The sequence below is a fragment of the Anomaloglossus baeobatrachus genome, chromosome 5, assembly GCF_048569485.1.
Source record: "Anomaloglossus baeobatrachus isolate aAnoBae1 chromosome 5, aAnoBae1.hap1, whole genome shotgun sequence".
NCBI lineage: Eukaryota > Metazoa > Chordata > Amphibia > Anura > Aromobatidae > Anomaloglossus > Anomaloglossus baeobatrachus.
The window spans coordinates 237138128-237160472 of NC_134357.1; the positions used below are offsets into that span (position 1 = coordinate 237138128).

At 46.8% G+C, this 22345-nt stretch overlaps 1 protein-coding gene across 2 annotated transcripts in view; it reads right to left on the bottom strand.

Moving 5' to 3' along the window:
• LOC142311101 (gastrula zinc finger protein XlCGF66.1-like) overlaps window positions 1–22345 on the bottom strand; it is a 94469-nt gene that overhangs the window by 34530 nt on the left and 37594 nt on the right. For both annotated transcript variants that reach the window (XM_075349205.1, XM_075349204.1), the window contains 2 exons: window positions 4786–4905; window positions 4562–4702 (listed from right to left, as the gene is read on the bottom strand). In XM_075349205.1, coding sequence (XP_075205320.1) covers window positions 4562–4702; window positions 4786–4860 — 216 coding nt within the window. In that variant the 5' untranslated portion in view covers window positions 4861–4905. The remainder of the gene's footprint in view (window positions 1–4561; window positions 4703–4785; window positions 4906–22345) is intronic.

Genomic DNA, 22345 nt, shown 5'->3' on the forward strand with positions numbered 1-22345 from the left:
CAGATAACCGGGACCGTAGGGTCCTTACTAAATTTTTAAAAAAATCTGATTCCAGTCCAGAATCCAATAGCCATATAAGTCTATGGGGACCAGAATCCGGCAATTAAAAATGGTGGTGGAAGGGATGGGGGATAGGAGCGCGTACGGTGTGCTCACCAATGCTCAGTCATGGCTGTATACTCCTTCCAGGTCATGCATTCACTTCTTGTGCTGCGCAATAGGCTCATTTCATATGCACTGCATTCCTTGTTTTCCCCACCCACTGGCGCCTGTGATTAGTTGTAGTCAGACGCGCCCCCACACTGAGTGACAGTATGTCAGTTGACTGCTTCCACTCACAGGCGCTGTGTGCATCTATAGCGTACAGTTAAAATAAGTAATCATAGGCCTCCCCTGTCTAAGAAAACCAGCCCCCAGCTGTCGGGCTTTATCATGGCTGGGTATCAAAAATGAGGGAGACCGCACGCCGGTTTTTAAAATTATTTATTTAAATAGTTTAAAAAAAAAAAAAAAACAGCATGCGGTTCCTCTTATTTTGATACACAGCCTAGATAAGCGCAGGGCTGGGGGATGCACTCTGTATCCATATCTTTATCTGCATTGGATTTCATAATATTGGGGGACCCTACACCAATTGTTTTAATCATTTACTTATTTTTATACCATGATACTGATCCGCAGACAGCGCCTATGAATGGCTGTAGGCAGACGCTGTCACACCGGCTGAGGGCGCGTCTGACTGCATCTAATCACAGATGCCAGGATGGCTGGTGGGCAGGGTAAGCAGTGCATATGGATGAGCAATGATGAGTGGCCCAGGAAGTGAAGGAGAGGCCGCAGGAGTAGTTTATTTGTCCTTTATTTTTTTTGTAATTTCTCGAGTGCCAGATTCAGATCAAACACCCGACACCCGGGTATCTTTGAAACTGTGGGGATCTGGACTTTTACAGTCCGGGTCCGCTCATCACTACTTGTGAGTCATCTTTGATCACATGTTGTGGGGGAGGCAAACATATCTGCTGCCCTCCTATATATGCTGGCTGGACACTTCCATTAGTGCCAGCAATAGTTTATCTTAGGCGTCTTTCACACATCTGTGTTTCGGATACGTGTGACATCAGCTTTTTTCCCGGATGCCACATGTACTCAGGTTATTCTATGGGCTAACTCACACGTCCGTGTCTTCACATGGACTGTGTGGCCCTGCACGTACACATGGAGACATGTCCGTTTTTTACTTCTGCAGCATGTTTGTCACACGTATCGCAAACTGATGCGATCCATCAGCGTGACATGTATCGTAGAAAACACGTGTCTTTGAAATAAAATGGTTTTCTATTCTAACCTGTCTCTAGCGCTGCTGTCTTTGGTGCTGCTATCACTTGCTTCCGACTCCTGCTAATTAGGCTCATGCATATTCACTGCACCACGGACCTGTAAGCAGCAGCATTGCTGGAGACATCAGCATCGGGGACAGCAGCGTCAGTATCCAGCAAGCAGTGTGTGTGCAGTGACGTCAGGAGGTCATTGGAGTATCCAATGAACTCGGATGACCTCCTGATGAGGCCAACGCAACACCCAAGCTACCACGGGTGTCGCGACAGTGACTTCTCGGGTTCAACAGAGTTCATTGGGAACTCCGATGACGATGCCATTGGGAACAACATGACGATGGTAGCCCACAGTGGGTACACTGTGGCCTAAACATGCTATCATGGCCTTGTCTCCATGATAGCATGCTTCATGATGTGAGCAATCAGTGTGGCAGAGCATTCCTCAGAAACAATTAGTAACCTCAGAGACCGCAGCAAAGTTCTGTAAATGTGCAGATTTCTGCAGATGGTGCTTATACTCACTATTAAATAAATTGATAAGTTTTGAATATTGTATTTCCATTTTTGGAGCATTTACTTATCAATAACATGTCTATCCATGCTGTGATTTCCATAGTTTCACAGCTTTTTCTTCTTATTATTAATAATAATAATAAAGTTTATTTATATAGCGCCAACATATTCCGCAGCACTTTACAATCCAGTGGGGATTGTATAGACAAAAACAAAACAAAATAGTACATAATTCAACAGCTACAGTAGGAATGAGGGCCCTGCTCGAAAGCTTACAATCTATGGGTGAAGCAATTTTAGTGTTAAGGACTGTAGTTTGACTAAATATTTCCCAAAATTTGAAGAAAAATGAGGAATGCTGAGCCAGGATCAGGTATTAGAGGTTATGCAGTGGTCTGGTAGAGAGCCAATTAGGCTATATATTGCAGGTTGCCTGGTGGTACATAGACTGCAAACCCACCTAATATACGGTATGTCAGTAAACAGTAGTCCTATTGACTCGAGGGGTACCCCATTGCAAAAAAATGAATTTATTAATCTCTGGAAAACCTGGGCTTACAGGTAATCCTTCACCAGGTTTTTGCCACCCCATCTGAGGGGAGCATAATGTAGTGGCAGAGACCCTGATTCCAGTGATGTGTCACTTACTGACCTGCATGTTGTTATTTTTAGAATACCCTGTTTTATTTGCTGCAGATCTACCAACTGAATGCTGAGCTCTGTATAAGCCCAACCAGACCATTGATTGCACATGGGCAGAAAGCTGCCAATAAGTCATGGGGCAGGGAACAGAGAGCTCATGCATGTGCATGATTACCTGTCAGAAAGTTTACTAGTCCTCTAATGATATAATCTACTGCTGATAAAACAGTGATTTTATTAAAACTACATTAGGCAGCCCAGTAAATGATACATCATTGAAATCAGGGTCTCTGTCTCTACATTATGATGTTCTCAAATTAGGTTGCAAAATCCTGGTGACAGATTCCTTTAATAACTTGAGACTTGATCAAGAAGAAAATAAAAGAGAATAGTTTAGTTAAAAAAGAGATGTGATAAACCCCAATTTCTAACATATCTATGAGACGTCTCAATAAGGGTGAGAATTTATGAATTAGCTTAGTTAGCCTGATTCTCTGAAATTGGAGAATATGATTTTTGCTAGTACAGCAATGCAAATCACGCACTACGTACAGGAGGCTCAAGATCCAATAAAATATTTTGGTAACTTTCAAGAGACAACACATTAAAGAGTTAGTTTTCAGCTTTCTGTAAACTGGGAACGAAAGAGGTAGAAGGAAAATCCATTATACAAAAACTAATGTGCAACTATGAAGGATTGCAAGCCAGTGACAAAATTCAAAAGAGAAATCCCACGGATTCAGTATTCCAAACACATATATGCTTTAAATGGTGCCAAATTTCATTCTGATATACAAACATACGAGCCTATATTCAATAGCTCTGTATCATAGGGGATGAACTGCTATTTTTCTCATTATAACAGTGTGGCAAGAGCCGTCTAATCAATATCATTAAGGGTTACTTTGCACGTTGCGACATCCCTACTGCGATATCGTCGGGGCCAAATAGAAAGTGACGCACATCCGGCGCCAGTAACGACGTCACAACGTGTAAAGCCTAGATGCGCCGATAAATGATCATAAAAGCGTCGAAAATCTGTGATCTGTGTAGTGTCGAACATTTTCATAATGTCGCACCAAAAGGAGATACGATGTAGTTCCTCGTTCCTGCGGCACCACACATCGCTGTGTATGAAGTCGCAGGAGTGAGTAAACATCTCCTTACCTGCGTCCACCGGCTATGCGGAAGAAAGGAGGTGGGCGGGATATTTACGTCCCGCTCATCTCCGCCCCTCCGCTTCTATTGGCCGCCTGCCGTGTGACGTCACTGTGACGCTGCATGACCCGCCCCCTTAGGAAGGAGGCGGGTCGCCGGCCAGAGCGACGTTGCAGGGCAGGTAAGTGCATGTGAAGCTGCCGTAGCGATAATGTTCGCTACGGCAGCTATCACAAGATATCGAATGTGCGACGGGGGCGGGTGCATCGGCTAGCAATGTCGCAGTGTGTAAAGTACCCCTAACTGTGATATGAGATTGTGTCCACCTTGCAAAAAGTCAGCCGATGCAGTCATGGAGTAAAAAGTAAATTTTGAGAAAACAGCAGTTGTTATAAAATGAAATTGAGAGATAGAAGCGGCAATACAAAGAACAAGTAAGAGACTGACACATGGCATTCCATAATGGACATAAATAATAATAATAATAATAATTTTATTCATTTATATAGCGCTATTAATTCCACAGCGCTTTACATACATTGGCAACTCTGTCCCCATTGGGGCTCACAATCTAGAGTCCCTATCTGTATGTCTTTGGAGTGTGGGAGGAAACCGGAGTACCCGGAGGAAACCCACGCAAACACGGGGAGAACATACAAACTCCTTGCAGATAGTGTCCTTGGTGGGATTTGAACCCAGGACCCTAGCGCTGCAAGACTCCAGTGCTAACCACTGAGCCACCGTGCCGCCCTGTATAAATGGGCTGAGTTTCTCCAATGTAATCAGACAATCGTGGCTATCCTCACAAATCAGCATGCATGTGATGAGGATTCCCTTTACCAGGTTTAATATACAAGACTGTCATCATCGAATACCTCCCGTTGTGTTGCTGTACAACCCCCCGCAGCGCTCACCTCATCAGTCAGCAGCTCAGTGATCTTATTGGAGAGCTTTAGGATCTCATGATAGTGGGTTTTGTCAGGTTTCAGTGAGTGACTTTGGTTCTTGCTCCACCCTTCGCCATTTCTAGTTATTTTTTTCACCATTATGTAATCCTGTGCATGATGAGGAACATGGAGTTAACATTTTAACATGACCGAGGGGATGAAAAGAATGTCCAATTTCCAGAATCCCTCACCTCTCCAGTTAGCAGGTAGGTCATCTTTAGACTGAGGTCTAGTATTCTATCAGTCAGGTTTCGCTCATTGTCCATTCTTGATAGACCACTCAGGAAAATAATTGTTTTCTTTTAAGGAAACTGAGGAAAAGAGAACAAGTCATTCCAGACGTAGAAGATAATCCCATATAAATTAGATTATCATTGTTACTATTATTTTGAAGCTGCAAAGGAAAATTTAAATTAGAATATATAATGTGCAAAGGGCAATATATATACTGTGTATATACAGTTGAAACCAGAAGTTTGCATACACTATCTAAAAAGACACATATGTATGTTTTTCTCACTATCTGACATGAAATCAGATTAAACCTTTCCCGTTTTAGGGCAATTAGGTTCTAAAATTATTTATATTTGCTAAATGCCAGAATAATGAGAGAGAATGTTTTAAGGCATTTTTATTACTTTCTGCAAAGTTAAAAGTTTACATACACTAAAAGCAATATGCATTTAAACAATATGGGACAACCCATATGATGGTGTCATGGCATGGGAGCTTCTGATAGGTTTATTGGCACCATCTGAGTTAATTAGAGACACACCTGTGGAATTATTTTAATGCACACCTGAAACACACTGCTTCTTTGTGTAGCATCATAGGAAAATGAGAAGAAATCAGCCAAGATCTCAGGAAGAGAATTGTGGACTTGCACAAGTCTGGTTCATCCTTGGGTGCAATTTTCAGATACCTGAAGGTGCCTCGTTCATCCGTACAAACAATTATATGCAAGTACAAACAAGATAGGGATGTCCAGCCATCATACCACTCAGGAAGGAGATGGGCTCTGTGTACCAGAGATGAACATGCTTTGGTCAGAGATGTACATATTAACCCAAGAACAAAAGCAAAAGACCATGTGAAGATGCTGGTGGAAGCTGGTAAGATTGTGTCATTATCCATAGTAAAACGAGTGCTGTATCAACGTGGGCTGAAAGGCCGCTCTGCCCGGAAGAAGCCATTACTCCAAAAGAAACATTAAAAAAGCCAGATTAATGTTTGAAAATGCACACAGGAACAAAGAATTGTTAAAAAAAACTTAATTTTTGGAGACATGTCCTGTGGTCTGACAAAGCTAAAATTGAACTGTTTGGCCATAATGTCTGTCAGGCTTCCACCTGGGGGCACAGAAGCAGAATGGAGATTGAACTCCAAAACGCAGTTAGACTAAAGCTTATAAGGGGGCACAAGCACCAGTGAAAGGCTAGTCAGCAAGCCTAACTTTAACCAGGAAGTCACGTCTTAACAGGGGAGTGAGCAAGCCGTAAACAGGTGGAAGCACGAGGGTCAGGAGCCAAAAGGTCACGTCAAAAGCCAAAAAAGTGGAAGCAGAGCCATGGTCAGGAAATATTACCGAGGTCAAAGGCCGGGAGAGCAAGTAAATACAAAGGAGGGGGAGGGGACCGAGACACAGAATAGGACCGGGGTCTGGGAGACAAGGGAAACGGAGGTCAGGGAGAGGTAAGCTGGGTAGCGGCACGGATCAGGGCTAACTCACAAGAACCAGTTGCGGACGCTGCAGAGCAGGAACTATTACTGGCGGCGTTCCGGAGGTGTTCCCACCATAATAAAGCGGCGTGAGTCCCAGAACGAGGCACAACAGAACAGACCCCTCCCAAATATAAATAATTTTGGTAATCCTGATATCCTAATTGACCTAAAATGGGAATGGTTTATTCTGATTTCTTTCATGCCAGATAGTGAGAAAAACATGCATATGTGTCTTTTTAGATAGTGCATGTAAATGACTGGTTTCAACTCTGATATATTAATTATATTATATATATATATATATATATATATTAGAAGCTGGCCCGATTCTAACGCATCGGGTATTCTAGAATTTCTTGTGTACAGTTAGGTCCAGAAATATTTGGACAGTGACACAATTTTCGCGACTTGGGCTCTGCATGCCACCACAATGGATTTGAAAGGAAACCTCTACAACAGAATTCAAGTGCAGATTGTACCATTTAATTTGAAGGTTTGAACAAAAATATCTGATAGAAATTGTAGGAATTGTGCACATTTCTTTACAAACACTCCACATTTTAGGAGGTCAAAAGTAATTTGACAAATAAACCAAACCCAAACAAAATATTTTTATTTTCAATATTTTGTTGCGAATCCTTTGGAGGCAATCACTGCCTTAAGTCTGAAACCCATGAACATCACCAAACGCTGGGTTTCCTCCTTCTTAATGCTTTGCCAGGCCTTTACAGCCGCAGCCTTCAGGTCTTGCTTGTTTGTGGGTCTTTCCGTCTTAAGTCTGGATTTGAGCAAGTGAAATGCATGCTCAATTGGGTTAAGATCTGGTGATTGACTTGGCCATTACAGAATGTTCCACTTTTTTGCACTCATGAACTCCTGGGTAGCTTTGGCTGTATGCTTGGGGTCATTGTCCATCTGTACTATGAAGCGCCGTTCGATCAACTTTGCGGCATTTGGCTGAATCTGGGCTGAAAGTATATCCCGGTACACTTCAGAATTCATCCGGCTACTCTTGTCTGCTGTTATGTCATCAATAAACACAAGTGACCCAGTGCCATTGAAAGCCATGCATGCCCATGCCATCACGTTGCCTCCACCATGTTTTACAGAGGATGTGGTGTGCCTTGGATCATGTGCCGTTCCCTTTCTTCTCCAAACTTTTTTCTTCCCATCATTCTGGTACAGGTTGATCTTTGTCTCATCTGTCCATAGAATACTTTTCCAGAACTGAGCTGGCTTCATGAGGTGTTTTTCAGCAAATTTAACTCTGGCCTGTCTATTTTTGGAATTGATGAATGGTTTGCATCTAGATGTGAACCCTTTGTATTTACTTTCATGGAGTCTTCTCTTTACTGTTGACTTAGAGACAGATACACCTACTTCACTGAGAGAGTGTTCTGGACTTCAGTTGATGTTGTGAACAGGTTCTTCTTCACCAAAGAAAGTATGCGGCAATCATCCACCACTGTTGTCATCCGTGGACGCCCAGGCCTTTTTGAGTTCCCAAGCTCACCAGTCAATTCCTTTTTTCTCAGAATGTACCCGACTGTTGATTTTGCTACTCCAAGCATGTCTGCTATCTCTCTGATGGATTTTTTCTTTTTTTTCAGCCTCAGGATGTTCTGCTTCACCTCAATTGAGAGTTCCTTAGACTGCATGTTGTCTGGTCACAGCAACAGCTTCCAAATGCAAAACCACACACCTGTAATCAACCCCAGACCTTTTAACTACTTCATTGATTACAGGTTAACGAGGGAGACGCCTTCAGAGTTAATTGCAGCCCTTAGAGTCCCTTGTCCAATTACTTTTGGTCCCTTGAAAAAGAGGAGGCTATGCATTACAGAGCTATGATTCCTAAACCCTTTCTCCGATTTGGATGTGAAAACTCATATTGCAGCTGGGAGTGTGCACTTTCAGCCCATATTATATATATAATTGTATTTCTGAACATGTTTTTGTAAACAGCTAAAATAACAAAACTTGTGTCACTGTCCAAATATTTCTGGCCCTGACTGTATTTACCGCATGATTTTTGTTTATATATATATATATATATATATATATATATATATATATATATATATGTTGTCTGTAGTCACCAAGAGTGTTTGTGTAGGGCGCTGTAAATGTTCTGGGTGTTGTCTGGGTGGGGGTGTGTGAGAGTGGTGTTGTATGTGTGTTGCGTTGATTGTAGAGCGCTGTGTGTCTGCAGCATTGTGTGTGTGTTTGGTGCTGTATGTGTTGCACGGTTTGTGTGGGTATGTGTGTGTTTTGGGGGGAGGTATGTTTTGTGCAGTGTGTGTGTGTGTTGGAGGAGTAGTCCTGGGGGGAGAATAGGATAATAGGAGGAGTAGTCCTGAGGGTGAGGAGTAGTCCTGGGGGGAGAGGAGTCTAACAGGAGGAGTATTCCTGGGGGGGCGGAAGAAGAATAATGTGAGGAGTATTCCTGGGGAGAAAGGAGGATAATAGGAGGAGTAGTCCTGGGGTGAGGGGAGTATAATAGAAGGAGTAGTCCTGGGGGGAGAGGAGGATAATAGGAGGAGTAGTCCTGGGGTGAGAGGAGTATAATAGAAGGAGTAGTCCTGGGGGGAGAGCAGGATAATAGGAGGAGTAGTCCTGGAGGTAAGAAGTATAATAGGAGGAGTAGTCCTGGGGGGAGAGGAGGATAATAGGAGGAGTAGTCCTGGGGGGAGAGGAGGATAATAGGAGGAGTAGTCCTGGAGGTAAGGAGTATAATAGCATACCTCCCAACTTTTAAAAAAGGAAAAGAGGGACAAAGATTGCGGCGCGCGCAGCGGCAAATTTTTAGCCCACGCCCCCTAACCACACCCATTTCACAGTCACGCCCATATCCACTCCCCATTCAGCATGGACACGCAGGCAGCCGGCGGGCCTCCAGCAGGGACACGCAGGCAGCCGGCGGGCCTCCAGCAGGGACACGCAGGCAGCCGGCGGGCCTCCAGCAGGGACACGCAGGCAGCCGGCGGGCCTCCAGCACGGACACGCAGGCAACCGGCGGGCCTCCAGCACGGACACGCAGGCAGCCGGCGGGCCTCCAGCACGGAGACGCAGGCAGCCGGCGGGCCTCCAGCATGGAGACGCAGGCAGCCACAGTGAGGCGTCCGGTCGCCCGCACAGTGAGGCGGCCGGTCGCCTTCAGAGACAGGCGGCGGGGGGCGCCCGCCTTCACAGACAGGCGGCGGGGGGCGCCCGCACAGACAAGCGGCGGGGGGCGCCCGCACAGACAGGCGGCGGGGGGCGCCCGCACAGACAGGCGGCGGGGGGCGCCCGCACAGACAGGCGGCGGGGGGGCGCCCGCACAGACAGGCGCAGGGGGGCGCCCGCACAGACAGGCGCAGGGGGGCGCCCGCACAGACAGGCGCAGGGGGGCGCCCGCACAGACAGGCGGCGGGGGGCGCCCGCACAGACAGGCGGCGGGGGGCGCCCGCACAGACAGGCGGCGGGGGGCGCCCGCACAGACAGGCGGTGGGGGGCGCCCGCACAGACAGGCGGCGGCCGGCCGCCCGCACAGAGAGGCGGCCGGCCGACCGCAGAGACAGGCGGCCGGCCGACCGCAGAGACAGGCTCCTCTCTGTTATGCCACGTCACGTGTTAGGATGGTAGGAGGGAAAAGCAGGGAGGCAGGGAGAGAGTGGGTGGGCGGAGCCCGGGAGACGGCCGTCCCGCCCGTGGCAACGGGACAAACAATGCAAAGCGTGATAGTCCCGCTGTATCCGGGACGGTTGGGAGTTATGTAATAGGAGTAGTCCTGGGGGGAGAGGAGGATAATAGGAGGAGTAGTCCTGTGGGGAGAGCAGGATAATAGGAGGAGGAGTCCTGGGGATGAGGAGGATAATAGGAGGAGTAGTCCTGGGGGGAGAGGAGTCTAATAGGAGGAGTAGTCCTGGGGGGAGAGGAGTATAATAGGAGGAGTAGTCCTGGGGGTGAGGAGTAGTCCTGGGGGGAGAGGAGTCTAATAGGAGGAGTAGTCCTGGGGAGAAAGGAGGATAATAGGAGGAGTAGTCCTGGGGGGAGAGGAGGATAATAGGAGGAGTAGTCCTGGGGGGAGAGGAGGATAATAGGAGTAGTCCTGGGGGTGATGAGTCTAATAGGAGGAGTAGTCCTGGGGGGAGAATAGGATAATAGGAGGAGTGGTCCTGGGGGTGAGGAGTAGTCTTGGGGGGAGAGGAGTGTCTAATAGGAGGAGTAGTCCTGGGGGGAGAGGAGGATAATAGGAGGAGTAGTCCTGGAGGGAGAGGAGGATAATAGGAGGAGTAGTCCTGGGGGGAGAGCAGGATAATAGGAGGAGTAGTCCTGGAGGTAAGGAGTATAATAGGAGGAGTAGTCCTGGGGGGAGAGGAGGATAATAGGAGGAGTAGTCCTGGAGGTAAGGAGTATAATAGGAGGAGTAGTCCTGGGGGGAGAGGAGGATAATAGGAGGAGTAGTCCTGGGGGGAGAGGAGTATCATAGGAGGAGTAGTCCTGGGGGAGAGGAGTATAATAGGAGAAGTAGTCCTGGGGTGAGAGGAGTATAATAGGAGGAGTAGTCCTGTGGGGAGAGCGGGATAATAGGAGGAGTAGTCCTGGGGTGAGAGGAGTATAATAGGAGGAGTAGTCCTGTTCGGAGAGCAGGATAATAGGAGGATGAGTCCTGGGGGGAGAGCAGGATAATAGGAGGAGTAGTCCTGTGGGGAGAGCAGGATAATAGGAGGAGTAGTCCTGGGGCGAAAGGAGGATAATAGGAGGAGTAGTCCTGGGGAGAAAGGAGGATAATAGGAGGAGTAGTCCTGGTGGGAGAGGAGGATAATAGGTGGAGTAGTCCTGTGGGGAGAGCAGGATAATAGGAGGAGTAGTCCTGGGGAGAAAGGAGGATAATAGGAGGAGTAGTCCTGGGGGGAGAGGAGGATAATAGGAGGAGTAGTCCTGTGGGGAGAGCAGGATAATAGGAGGAGTAGTCCTGGGGAGAGAGGAGTATAATAGGAGGAGTAGTCCTGGGGGGGAGAAGAATAATAGGAGGAGTGTTCCTGGGGGAGAGGAGGATAATAGGAGGAGTAGTCCTGGGGGAGAGGAGGATAATAGGAGGAGTAGTCCTGGCGAGAAAGGAGGATAATAGGAGGAGTAGTCCTGGGGAGAGAGGAGAGGGGGCAACTATGCAAAGCGGTTTCCATAGTTACCTGATGTGTATCATTGTTATCAGCGTACGTGTGCCGGGAGTCGGGGTATGCTAGTAAGCATGGTACACATCAGGTAAGTATTCAAAGAGACAGTGCTGGGTCACTTATTGGTCTCCTGCTGTGCAGCACGCATCAGCGTGTGACAGCGGGAGACCAACGATGTGAATGGGCAGGGAGCCGGCATACGCTGGTAACCATGCTACACAATATTACCCGATGTGTACCATGGTTACCAGCGTACCCCACCCCCCGCACGCACGGGAGCCCACACCAGTGTACGCCGGCAACCCCAGCAATGCGAGGGTATGTGTCGGCTAGGTTGCCGGCGTACGCTGGTGTGGGCTCCCGGGGGTACAGCACTCACCTGGGAGTCGGGGCTCCGTGTCGGTTCGGGGAATGCGTGCGGAGGGCGGGGCCAGAGAGAGCGTGTAATGCGTAAGGGGGGGCGGGGCGTGGCCGAGTTGCCAATGCGTGCAGGGGGCCGGGAAGAGAGGCCAATCCGTGTGGGGGGCGGAGCCTGGGCAAGCGGCCAATCCGTGCGGGGGGGCGGAGGCGAGGCGAGCGGACAATGAGACGCTTGTCACGGTAACGACAGAATTTTGGAGCAAGACAGACAGACAGACAGAATAAGGCAATTATATATATTCATATATATTCATATATATATGAATGTGTGTGTATGTATGGCATCTGCACCGTCACAGCTACAGCCACAAAATTTTGCACACTCACACGTCTGGACCCAGAGAGCGTCATAGACTATGTTGTTAGGCGAAATTTTAACCCCGCACGTTCCAATTTACCAATCAATTTTACGCCTATCTACATAGTGGGGAAAAAGTGAAACGAAAAGTGTGTCCCCACCGTCGCATTTACAATCACAAAATTTTGCACAGACACCCCATGTGACCCAGGGAACGTCGTAGACTATGTTTTGACAGGAAAATTTGAGCCCGCGCTTTACAGTTACTCTCCAAAAAACATGCCTTCATTAAAGTAAATGGAGCCTGGAATTACAGGTTATTAGTAGGAGCTGTGATTGGTTGCTTAAGGAACAAAAGACATTCATAGTATAAGAAGCTTATATGTGAGGTAATAAAATGTTAGTGGGGAGACGAATAGAGACAGACAGACAGAGACAGACAGGGAAAGAGACAGAGATAGAGAGGGAAAGAGACAGAGACAAATGGTGAAAGAGACAGACAGAGAAAGACTGTGAAAAAGACAGACAGAGACAGATGGGGAAAGACAGATGGGGAAAGAGACAGATGGGGAAAGACAGATGGGGAAAGAGACAGACAGACATGCAGACAGGGACAGAGACAGGCAGACAGGGAAGACAATCAAAGATAGATGGGGAAAGACACAGACCTTGATAGAGACAGAAGGGGAAAGACACAGACCTTGATAGAGACAGAAGGGGAAAGAGACAGAGAAATAGAGACAGACAAAGACAGTCAAACAGGGAAAGAGACAGACAGGAAAATACACAGACAAAGAGACGGGGAGACAGACAGGGAAAGAGACAGACCTGGGAAAGAGACAGACGGGGAAAGAGACAGACCTGGGAAAGAGACAGATGGGGAAAGAGACAGATGGGGAAAGAAACAGAGAGATGGGGAAAGAAACAGAGATAGAGACAGGCAGACGGGGAAAGAGACAGATGGGGAAAGAAACAGAGAGATAGAGACAGGCAGACGGGGAAAGAGGCAGACGGGGAAAGAGGCAGACGGGGAAAGAGGCAGACGGGGAAAGAGGCAGACGGGGAAAGAGACAGACGGGGAAAGAGACAGACGGGGAAAGAGACAGACGGGGAAAGAGACAGACGGGGAAAGAGACAGACGGGGAAAGAGACAGACGGGGAAAGAGACAGACGGGGAAAGAGACAGACGGGGAAAGAGACAGACGGGGAAAGAGACAGACGGGGAAAGAGACAGACGGGGAAAGAGACAGACGGGGAAAGAGACAGACGGGGAAAGAGACAGACGGGGAAAGAGACAGACCTGGAAAGAGACAGACCTGGAAAGAGACAGACCTGGAAAGAGACAGACCTGGAAAGAGACAGACCTGGAAAGAGACAGACCTGGAAAGAGACAGACCTGGAAAGAGACAGACCTGGAAAGAGACAGACGGAGCACATTACTTGGCCAATTTAGTTAAATCTGTGTGGAATATATGTGGTGTTGAAATATATGTTGTGAAATGCTTCTATTAGCTTAGTTTTTGCTTTTTAATAATTACATTTCTATCTATTTGTTTTGTGGTTTTTGTGTGCAGATTACATTTTTGTTAATACATTCTATTTTGTTAACAGCAGTTATTAACCCGGGCGAAGCCAGGTAGTACAGCTGGTATTATATATAAAATTATATATCTATATATACATACATACATACATGCAGTGGAACCTCTCCTAACGAGTAACCCAGTTAACGAGAATTTCGCTTAACAAGCAAAGCTTTCTGTAGATTTGTAACTCTGTTTACGAGAAAGCTTTACTGTACGAGCGAATACTCACCGCATACACTTCCGGTTCCGTACATCCACCACGCTCTGACCCGCTCTTGCAGTCCACACACATGCACACACAAAACACACATAAACATGCACATACAGTATTATGCTCACCTTACTTTCCGTTCCATCGACGGCCTCCTGGGTCTTGTAGTTCGCCGGTGCATCGTGACGAGGGAGGAATGCTCGCGGCAAACTACAAGACCCAGGAGGCCGGCGATTGAACGGAAGGTAAGGTGAGCATAATATGTGTACCTTCCGTTCCATCGCTGGCCTACTGGGTCCTGTAGTTCGCCGCTCCAGGCTGTGTATCGGTAAACATCGGCGACGAGGCAGGAACTTCCGCTGTCAGACGCTACTCAAAGGCAGCGTGCTGACCAATCAAAGGCTCCTGCCTTTGACGTCAGCGCTCTAGGTGCGGATGTTCCTCCCTCGTCGTCATGGTTACCCGATACACAGCCCGTGCTAGCGAACAGCAAGTCCCAGCAGGCCGGCGATGGAATGGAAGGTAAGGTGAGCATATAATATGTGCGTGTGTGTGAGTTTGTGCGTGTTTGTGCATGTGTGGAATGGCACAACAGGGGACGAGGATGGGACATTTAACAAGTTGTGGAACAAATTGTCTGCATTACAATGATTTCCTATGAGAAATCTTGCTTTGCTGAACCAGTAACTTGGTTAACAAGCACACTCCCAGAAGGGATTGTTCTCGTTAACCAAGATTCCACTGTATAGCTACGTGGTCTGTCCTGTCAAGAAAACGTCCAACTCTTTAGCAAGAGCAACATCGCTGGAGGTCTGCACACCTCCTCACACTGACACCTGAATGAGACTAATGGTCTCCATTTTACCTCTTGTACCTTGCCCTAGGGACCTAGGAAGGGGATATGTAACCAGTCATTCCCACGCATCTCTCTGACTACCCGTAAACCCTATTAACTCTCTCAGCATTATCCATGCTGGAGCCTTCTTCTGGGCTTATATTACCTCTGTTATACATATCTCCTTTCAAGGGCTTTTCTGGAGACTTTCTGATATACTCATACTCCCCCTCTTCCCAAAGCAGGGTTGCTTGGTACCTTTTGCCACCAAACAATGGAGCCTCAATAGAGCATCCGCATTGCCATGTAGTTTTCCGGCCCCATGTTCTACATAGAATCTAAAATCCTGGAAAGCTCGTCACTCAGGAATTGTTCCCTTTCTTTTCACTCATCCACCTCAACGGGACATGGTCTGACACCAACATACATTTCTGGCCCAATAGGTAATATTTTAATGTGTCATCTGCTCACTTAATGGCCAGGGACCCGTTCTCCACAGCAGAGTAGTTCTTTTTTCATGACGATCATTTCTTGCTCAGGTAGAGTATTGGGTCTTCTTATCCATTCACCTCCTGGGGCAGTACCGCCCATAACCTGACCTCTGAGACTTTTGTCTGGACCACAAATTCTTTACTGAAGTCAGTTGCTGTCAAGACCGGCTGTTTACACATGGCCAGAGTATGAGAGACAAAGGGGACTCACCATGCCCTGCTTTAGCAATGAAGACAAGGATCCAGAATCTGGAGGGTGCTAATCCCATACTGGTGTAGAGCAGCAAGGAACAATGAAGGCAATTAGAAGAGGAGTGAGGAGTGCAGCACAAACTATCCGGTATATTAAAACATCCAATTTATTGGTCTACATTACAAAGCAAATATGAGCATTCACTGACATGTTTCTGACACAGAGGTGCCCTTAGTCATAGCATAATAAATTTATTATGGCCAGAGTGGTTTCAGACAATTCTGGATTGCGTCTACAGTCATGGCCAAAGGTTTTGAGAATGACACCAAAATTATTTTTTCACATGATCTGTTGCCCTCTGGTTTTTAATTGTGTTTGTCTGATGTTTACATCACATACAGAAATATAATTGCAATCATATTATGAGTTCCAAAAGGTTATATTGACAGTTAGAATGAGTTAATGCAGCAAGTCAATATTTGCAGTGTTGACACTTCTTCAGGACCTCTGCAATTCTCCCTGGCATGCTCTCAATCAACTTCTGGACCAAATCCTGACTGATAGCTGTCCATTCTTGCATAAGCAATGCTTGCATTTTGCCAGAATTTGTTGCTTTTTGTTTGTCCACTCGTCTCTTGATGATTGCCCACAAGTTCTCAATGGGATTAAGATCTGGGGAGTTTCCAGGCCATGGACCCAAAATCTCTATGTTTTGTTCCATGGGCCATTTAGTGATCCCCTTTGCTTTATGGCAAGGTGCTCCATCATGCTGGAAAAGGCATTGTTGGGCGCCAAACTGCTCTTGGACAGTTGGGAGAAGTTGCTCTTGGAGGACATTCTGGTACCATTCTTTATTCATGGCTGTGTTTTTAGGCAAGACTGTGAGTGAGCCGATTCCCTTGGCTGAGAAGCAACCCCACACATGAATCGTTTCAGGATGCTTAACAGTTGGCATGAGACAAGACTGGTGGTAGCGCTCACCTCTTCTTCTCCTAATAAGCTGTTTTTCAGATGTCCCAAACAATCGAAAGGGGGATTCAACTGAGAAAATGACTTTACCCCAGTCCTCAGCAGTCCACTCCCTGTACCTTTTGCAGAATATCAGTCGGTCCCTGATGTTTTTTTCTGGAGAGAAGTGGCTTCTTTGCTGCCCTCCTTGAAACCAGGCTTGTTTAAAGAGTCTCCGCCTCACAGTGCGTGCAGAAGCACTCACACCAGCCTGCTGCCATTGCTGAGCTAGCTCGGCACTGCTGGTAGTCCGATCCCGCAGCTGAAACAGTTTTAAGATACGGTCCTGGCGTTTGCTGGTCCTTCTTGAGCGCCCTGGAGCCTTTTTGGCAGCAATGGAAGCTTTCTCCTTGAAGTTCTTGATGATGCGATAGATTGTTGACTGAGGTGCAATCTTTGTAGCTGCGACACTCTTCCCTGTAAGGCTATGTGCGCACTGGAAAATGGAATTTTCTTAAGAAAATTCCGCAGCTATTCAAAGATTACCACACCCGCAGTAAAAAACCGCGGCAAACCGCACCCGAAAACAGCATGCGGTATTGCCGCGGTTTTGCCACGTGCGGGTTGGGATGTGCTTTATTGCATTCAATGCAATAAAGCACATTGAGAAAAAAAAAAGTCATTTCACTCTGAGATAGATAAAGAGACAGAAGAATAGATAGAGGGATAGATAGATAGATAGATAGATAGATAGATAGATAGATAGAGGACAGATCGCTGCATTTCCCACGGTCGGCAGTGAGTTCACATTACCGGCCGTGGGAAATGACCGGTAATTACCTCTGCTGTCTGCTATATTCATTCAGTGCAGTGTCTGTGACAGTCGCGGCTGGATGTAAGCAGCGCCGGAGCTGTGGATTATGCTGGAGCTTTGTTTCGGGAGGGGTTAATAAAAGGGTTAACGAGGCTTGTTTGTTTTATTTAAAATAAAGGATTTTTCTGTGTGTGTGTTTTATTCACTTTACTTACGGGTTGATCATGTCAGCTGTCACATAGACGCTGCAATGATCAAGCCTGGAGTTAATGGCGGGGACACGCCGGTACTGCCGCATAATGCATGCGACAGTCCCGGGGCAGCTGCGGCTGATATTCTCGGCTGTGGGAGTGAGGCGGGGGACATTAACCCTGCCCCTCGCCCTCCCCAGCCTGAGAATACCGGGCCGCCGCTGTGTGCTTACCTCGGCTGGACAGTAAATATACAGCGGAGCCCACGTTCTTTGTTTTCTATATTTCCGTTTGATTTCTATGTGTGTTCTATGTGTCTGTGTTCTATGTGTCTGTGTTCTATGTGTCTGTGTTCTATGTGTGTGATGTCTGTGTGTGATGTCTGTGTTTACTCTCTGCTTTGCTTCCTCTTCCTGTAATGACATCACTTCCCTGCAAAACCGCAGACAAGCGATGTACATTACCGCAGGTAAACCGCGAAATACCGCAGGGAATAACGCAGGAAAATGCAGTGAACCGCACAGAATTTGCTGCCTGCGTTATTCCCTGCGGGATTTCACGATTAACATTGGAGTCAATGTAGTGAAATCCCGCAGCGACGTGCGGAAAAGAATTGACATGCAATTGTTTTTGCTGCGGGAATCCCGCAGTAAAACATGCAGCTGTCAAATTCCGCCTAGTGCGCACAGGATTTTTTTTGCCCATAGGTTTTGCTGGTGATTCACTGCAGAGATGTTATGAACATTTTCTGCAGCGAAACATGCAGCAAAACCGCAAAAAATCCGCGACAAAATCCGGTAAGTGCGCACATAGCCTGAGGCCATTTTTGTGCAGAGCAATGATGGCTTCACGTGTTTCTTTAGAGATAACTATGGTTAACGGAAGAGAAACAATGATACCAAGCACCAGCCTCCTTTTAAAGTGTCCAGTGGTGTCATTCTTACTTAATCATGACTGATTGATTGCCAGCCCTGTCCTCATCAACACCCACACCTGATTTAATGGAACAATCACTAAAACAATGTTAGCTGCTACTTTTAAGGCAGGAATGCAATGCTGTTGAAATGTGTTTTGGGGGTTAAAGTTAATTTTCTTAGCCAATATTGACTTTGCAAGTAATTGCTGTTAAGCTGATCACTCTTTATGACATTCTGGAGTATATGCAAATTGCCATTAGAAAACTTAAGCAGTAGACTTTGTAAAATTAATATTTGTAGCATTCTCAAAACTTTTGGCCATGACTCTACTTTGTTTAATTGCGGCTTGAATTCACCCCTACCCATCATATAGCCTAGGTATTTAGCCTCCTCTTTCCCTATGGCACACTTCTTTGGGTTTATAGAAAACCCCTTCTTTCTTATAGCATCGAGCACGGCCTGGACCTTTCTTAGATGACTTCCTTAATATGGCTAAAGATCTTGATGCCAACTAGGTATGCAGCTGCGCAATTCTTGTTGGAAGTTAGGAACTGGTCCATGGCTTTCTGGAAGGTGTTTGGAGCTCCTTGCAACCCAAACAGCATCCTTGTGTTCTGAAAGAATCCGTCTGGAATTGAGAAGGCCGACTTCTCCTTAGCGTCTTTGGACATGGGGATTTGCCAATACCCTTTCGTTAGGTCAAGGGTAGTAACATACTGTGTCAGGCCTAGCCTTTCAATTAGTTCATCGACACAGGGCATCAGATGCGCATGGAGACCTCATTCAGCTTCCGATCGTCATTGCAGAACCTCCATTCTCCAACTAGTTTCAGCACTAGGACAATGAGGTTGGACCAGCCGCTTTTAGACTATTCAATGACTCCCAGTCTTAATATCTACTTTATCTCCTTTGAGATCACCTAACAGCAGACTTCAGGTATCCAGTATGGATAGTTTACCTGTACATGTGGTTCCATAATGATCACATGTTCATTGATTGGCATACATCATGGTAATTGAGAGAATAAATTCTTGTTTCATTGGAGCAATTCTACGCATTACTGTTTCTGGGCCCATGACAGCGTCTCTGCCACCGTGACATCCTTCATGTCGACTTCAAGCTGGGCCACCAGGCTCAGGTATCGACCAGCTCCGTATCTCATCATGGCTATGGCTTTCTTCTACCTAGCTGAGTTACTTTGAAGTTAACCTTGTCCCATTTTTCCATTACTTTATATGACCCAACCTATTTGGCAAGGAATTTACTTTCCACAGTGGGTATCAGTGCTAACACCTGATTCCCAAAAATGAATTGCCTTAACCCTTGCCGATTGATTGTACACCCCTTGACTGGGCCACTTGAGCCTGGAGGTGTTCTCTAACAATCGGCATGACTGCCGCAATACTTTTGTTCATCTGGGCCATATTTTCATTTTTGCTCCTGTAGGGTTTAACTTTGGCTTCCCAGGTCTCCTTCGCTACATCCAGTTGTATCCGTGGATGTTGGCCATACAGCAGTTCAAACAGGGAAAATCCTGTAGACGCATCAGGAACTTCCTGGATGGAGAATAGCAGATACAGGAGCAGGTATTCCCAGTCTCGACCAGCCTTCTCAACGATCTTCTTGAGCATCAGCTTCCACGTCTTATTAAACCTCTCCACTAGGCCGTCTGTCTATGGATGGTACACGATGTCTTAAGCTGTGTAATCTGAAGTGCTTTACATAACGCTCTCATTATTTTGGACATGAAGAGAGTCCCTTGGTCCATCAGGATCTTCTTTGGCAGTCCTGTTCTGGAAAAGATATGAACCAACTCTCGGGCTATACTTTTAGCGTAGGAGTCTCTTAGCAGTACGAACTCTGGGTACCATGTTGCATAGTGTAGGACATGTTGATGTCCTCTAGTAGACTTGACCGAACAGGGGTCCATGGCTAGGCAATCAAATAGGACCTCTATGATGGGCAACGCACCAAGGGGCTACGGAAGTGAGCAACCAGAACGGTTAGTTGGCAGGTAGGACAAGACCGGCAATAGTGCAGAATTTCAGGCCAGTAGAACCTCTAGAGGATCCATTCTTGGGTTTTGTCTAAAGGGTGCTTTACATGCTGCGACATCGCTAGCGATAGCTAGCGATGTCGTGCACGATAGCACCCGCCCATGTCGCTGTTTCGTCATGGGGGTGATCGCTGCCGTAGCGAACAATATCGCTACGGCAGCGTCACACGCACATACCTGCTTAGCGATGTTGCTGGAGACACCGAACAATCTCTCCTTTAAGGGGGAGGTTCGTTCGGCGTCACAGCGGCGTCACTAAGCGGCCGCCCAATAGCAGAGGAGGGACGGAGATGAGCGGCCGGAACATGCCGCCCACCTCCTTCCTTCCTCATTGTCGGTGGACGCAGGTAAGGAGATGGTCGTCGGGCCTGTGGTGTCACACATGGAGATGGTCGTCGTGCCTGTGGTGTCACACATAGCGATGTGTGATGCCACAGGAACGACGAACAACCAGCGGCATGCACCACCAACGATATTATGATAAGGAGCGACGGGTCAACGATCAATGTTTTTTGACGTTTTTGCGATCGTTGATTGTCGCTCCTAGCTGTCACACGCTGTGATGACGCTAACGACGTGCGTCACAAACACCGTGACCCCGACGATATATCGTTAGCAATGTCGCAGCGTGTAAAGCACCCTTTAGCCATGACTAAGACAAGACATGAGTATGGGCCATGTCAAACACCTTATGTCTGTAGGGTCTTAGTACCAGCAAGTGTTCCACTACTCCACCCCTGTGCTTGGTGACCTGATACAATAATTCCCGATAAACCACAAAATACGGGTCAAAGAGGGGGGGAGCCAGCACTGCTTGAGAATGGCATGCAAATAAAAAAATTTTTTAGTGTAAATTCACAATTATTCCAACTGTACTATAATGCAAATTGAGATTTTTAGCAAATGATTGATCAATAATTTGAGCCGCCCCTGCCAACGTCAAGGCAAATGTCTATAGGGGGGGTCCTAACTCTATATTTGTATATTCAATGTGTTATACGGCTAACTAATTAAATTAAAAGCAGAACCATATTAAAGCACACATATACCTGATACATGTCAGAACCGCTCCCATGCTGCAAAGACAGGCTAAACTGCGGATAAAGGCAGTCTACGTCCCAGCACGTGCAGCTGTGTGCCGCACACACTGGGACAATGTCAAGACTAGCCCTCACAGTGCCCACCCAGCAGCCATGAATGAAAGCGGAACAGGCCCAAGCATATGGTGCTTAAATAACAATGCCTGTGGAAAGGGCGTGGTAGCTGTGTGTGAACAGACACCAAATTATATATATGTAGATAGAAACAGAAAGAATATGCAAACCAAAGTCAGGCGTGCACGGCATGGCGGGGGTAAGCCACCAAACCAAAGTACGTCAAAGAGGGGGGAGCCAGGACTGCTTGAGAACGGGTACCTGGTGTCAGCCTTCAGCTCTTGAGTGATCCCATTTAAAACGGTTACATTGTCGAATGCCCCCTTAATAGTTAGGTCCCTAAGTTGGGTGGTCCAAAAGTTCCCCCCAGACACCCCCAGCTCAGCAATATTGCCTCCAGGGAGGCTGCCTCCTCATCTCGAACAAGTACAGAAAAAGGAAACCCATCAGGCTATGGCTGTGATGAGGTTTCTTTAAAGGTAATCTGTCAACAGGATTTTGCAATGTAAGCTGATGACAGCATGCTGCAAGGGTTAAAAAAAGAAAAACATCTGTGCTTCTCTTATGTGTGTGTAAGCTACTGTATACCTAAACTAAAGGGTTTATTACCTTGTGATTAGCACTAGAGGACTAGGAAGTCAGGTGCAACATTGACACCTCACAGTCAATGCACAATCTCAAATGTGTGGGTGTGGTGTGAGTGGGACAGCCCTCCAAGCTCAGCTAAACTCAATTATTTGATAATGTCAGAATGGC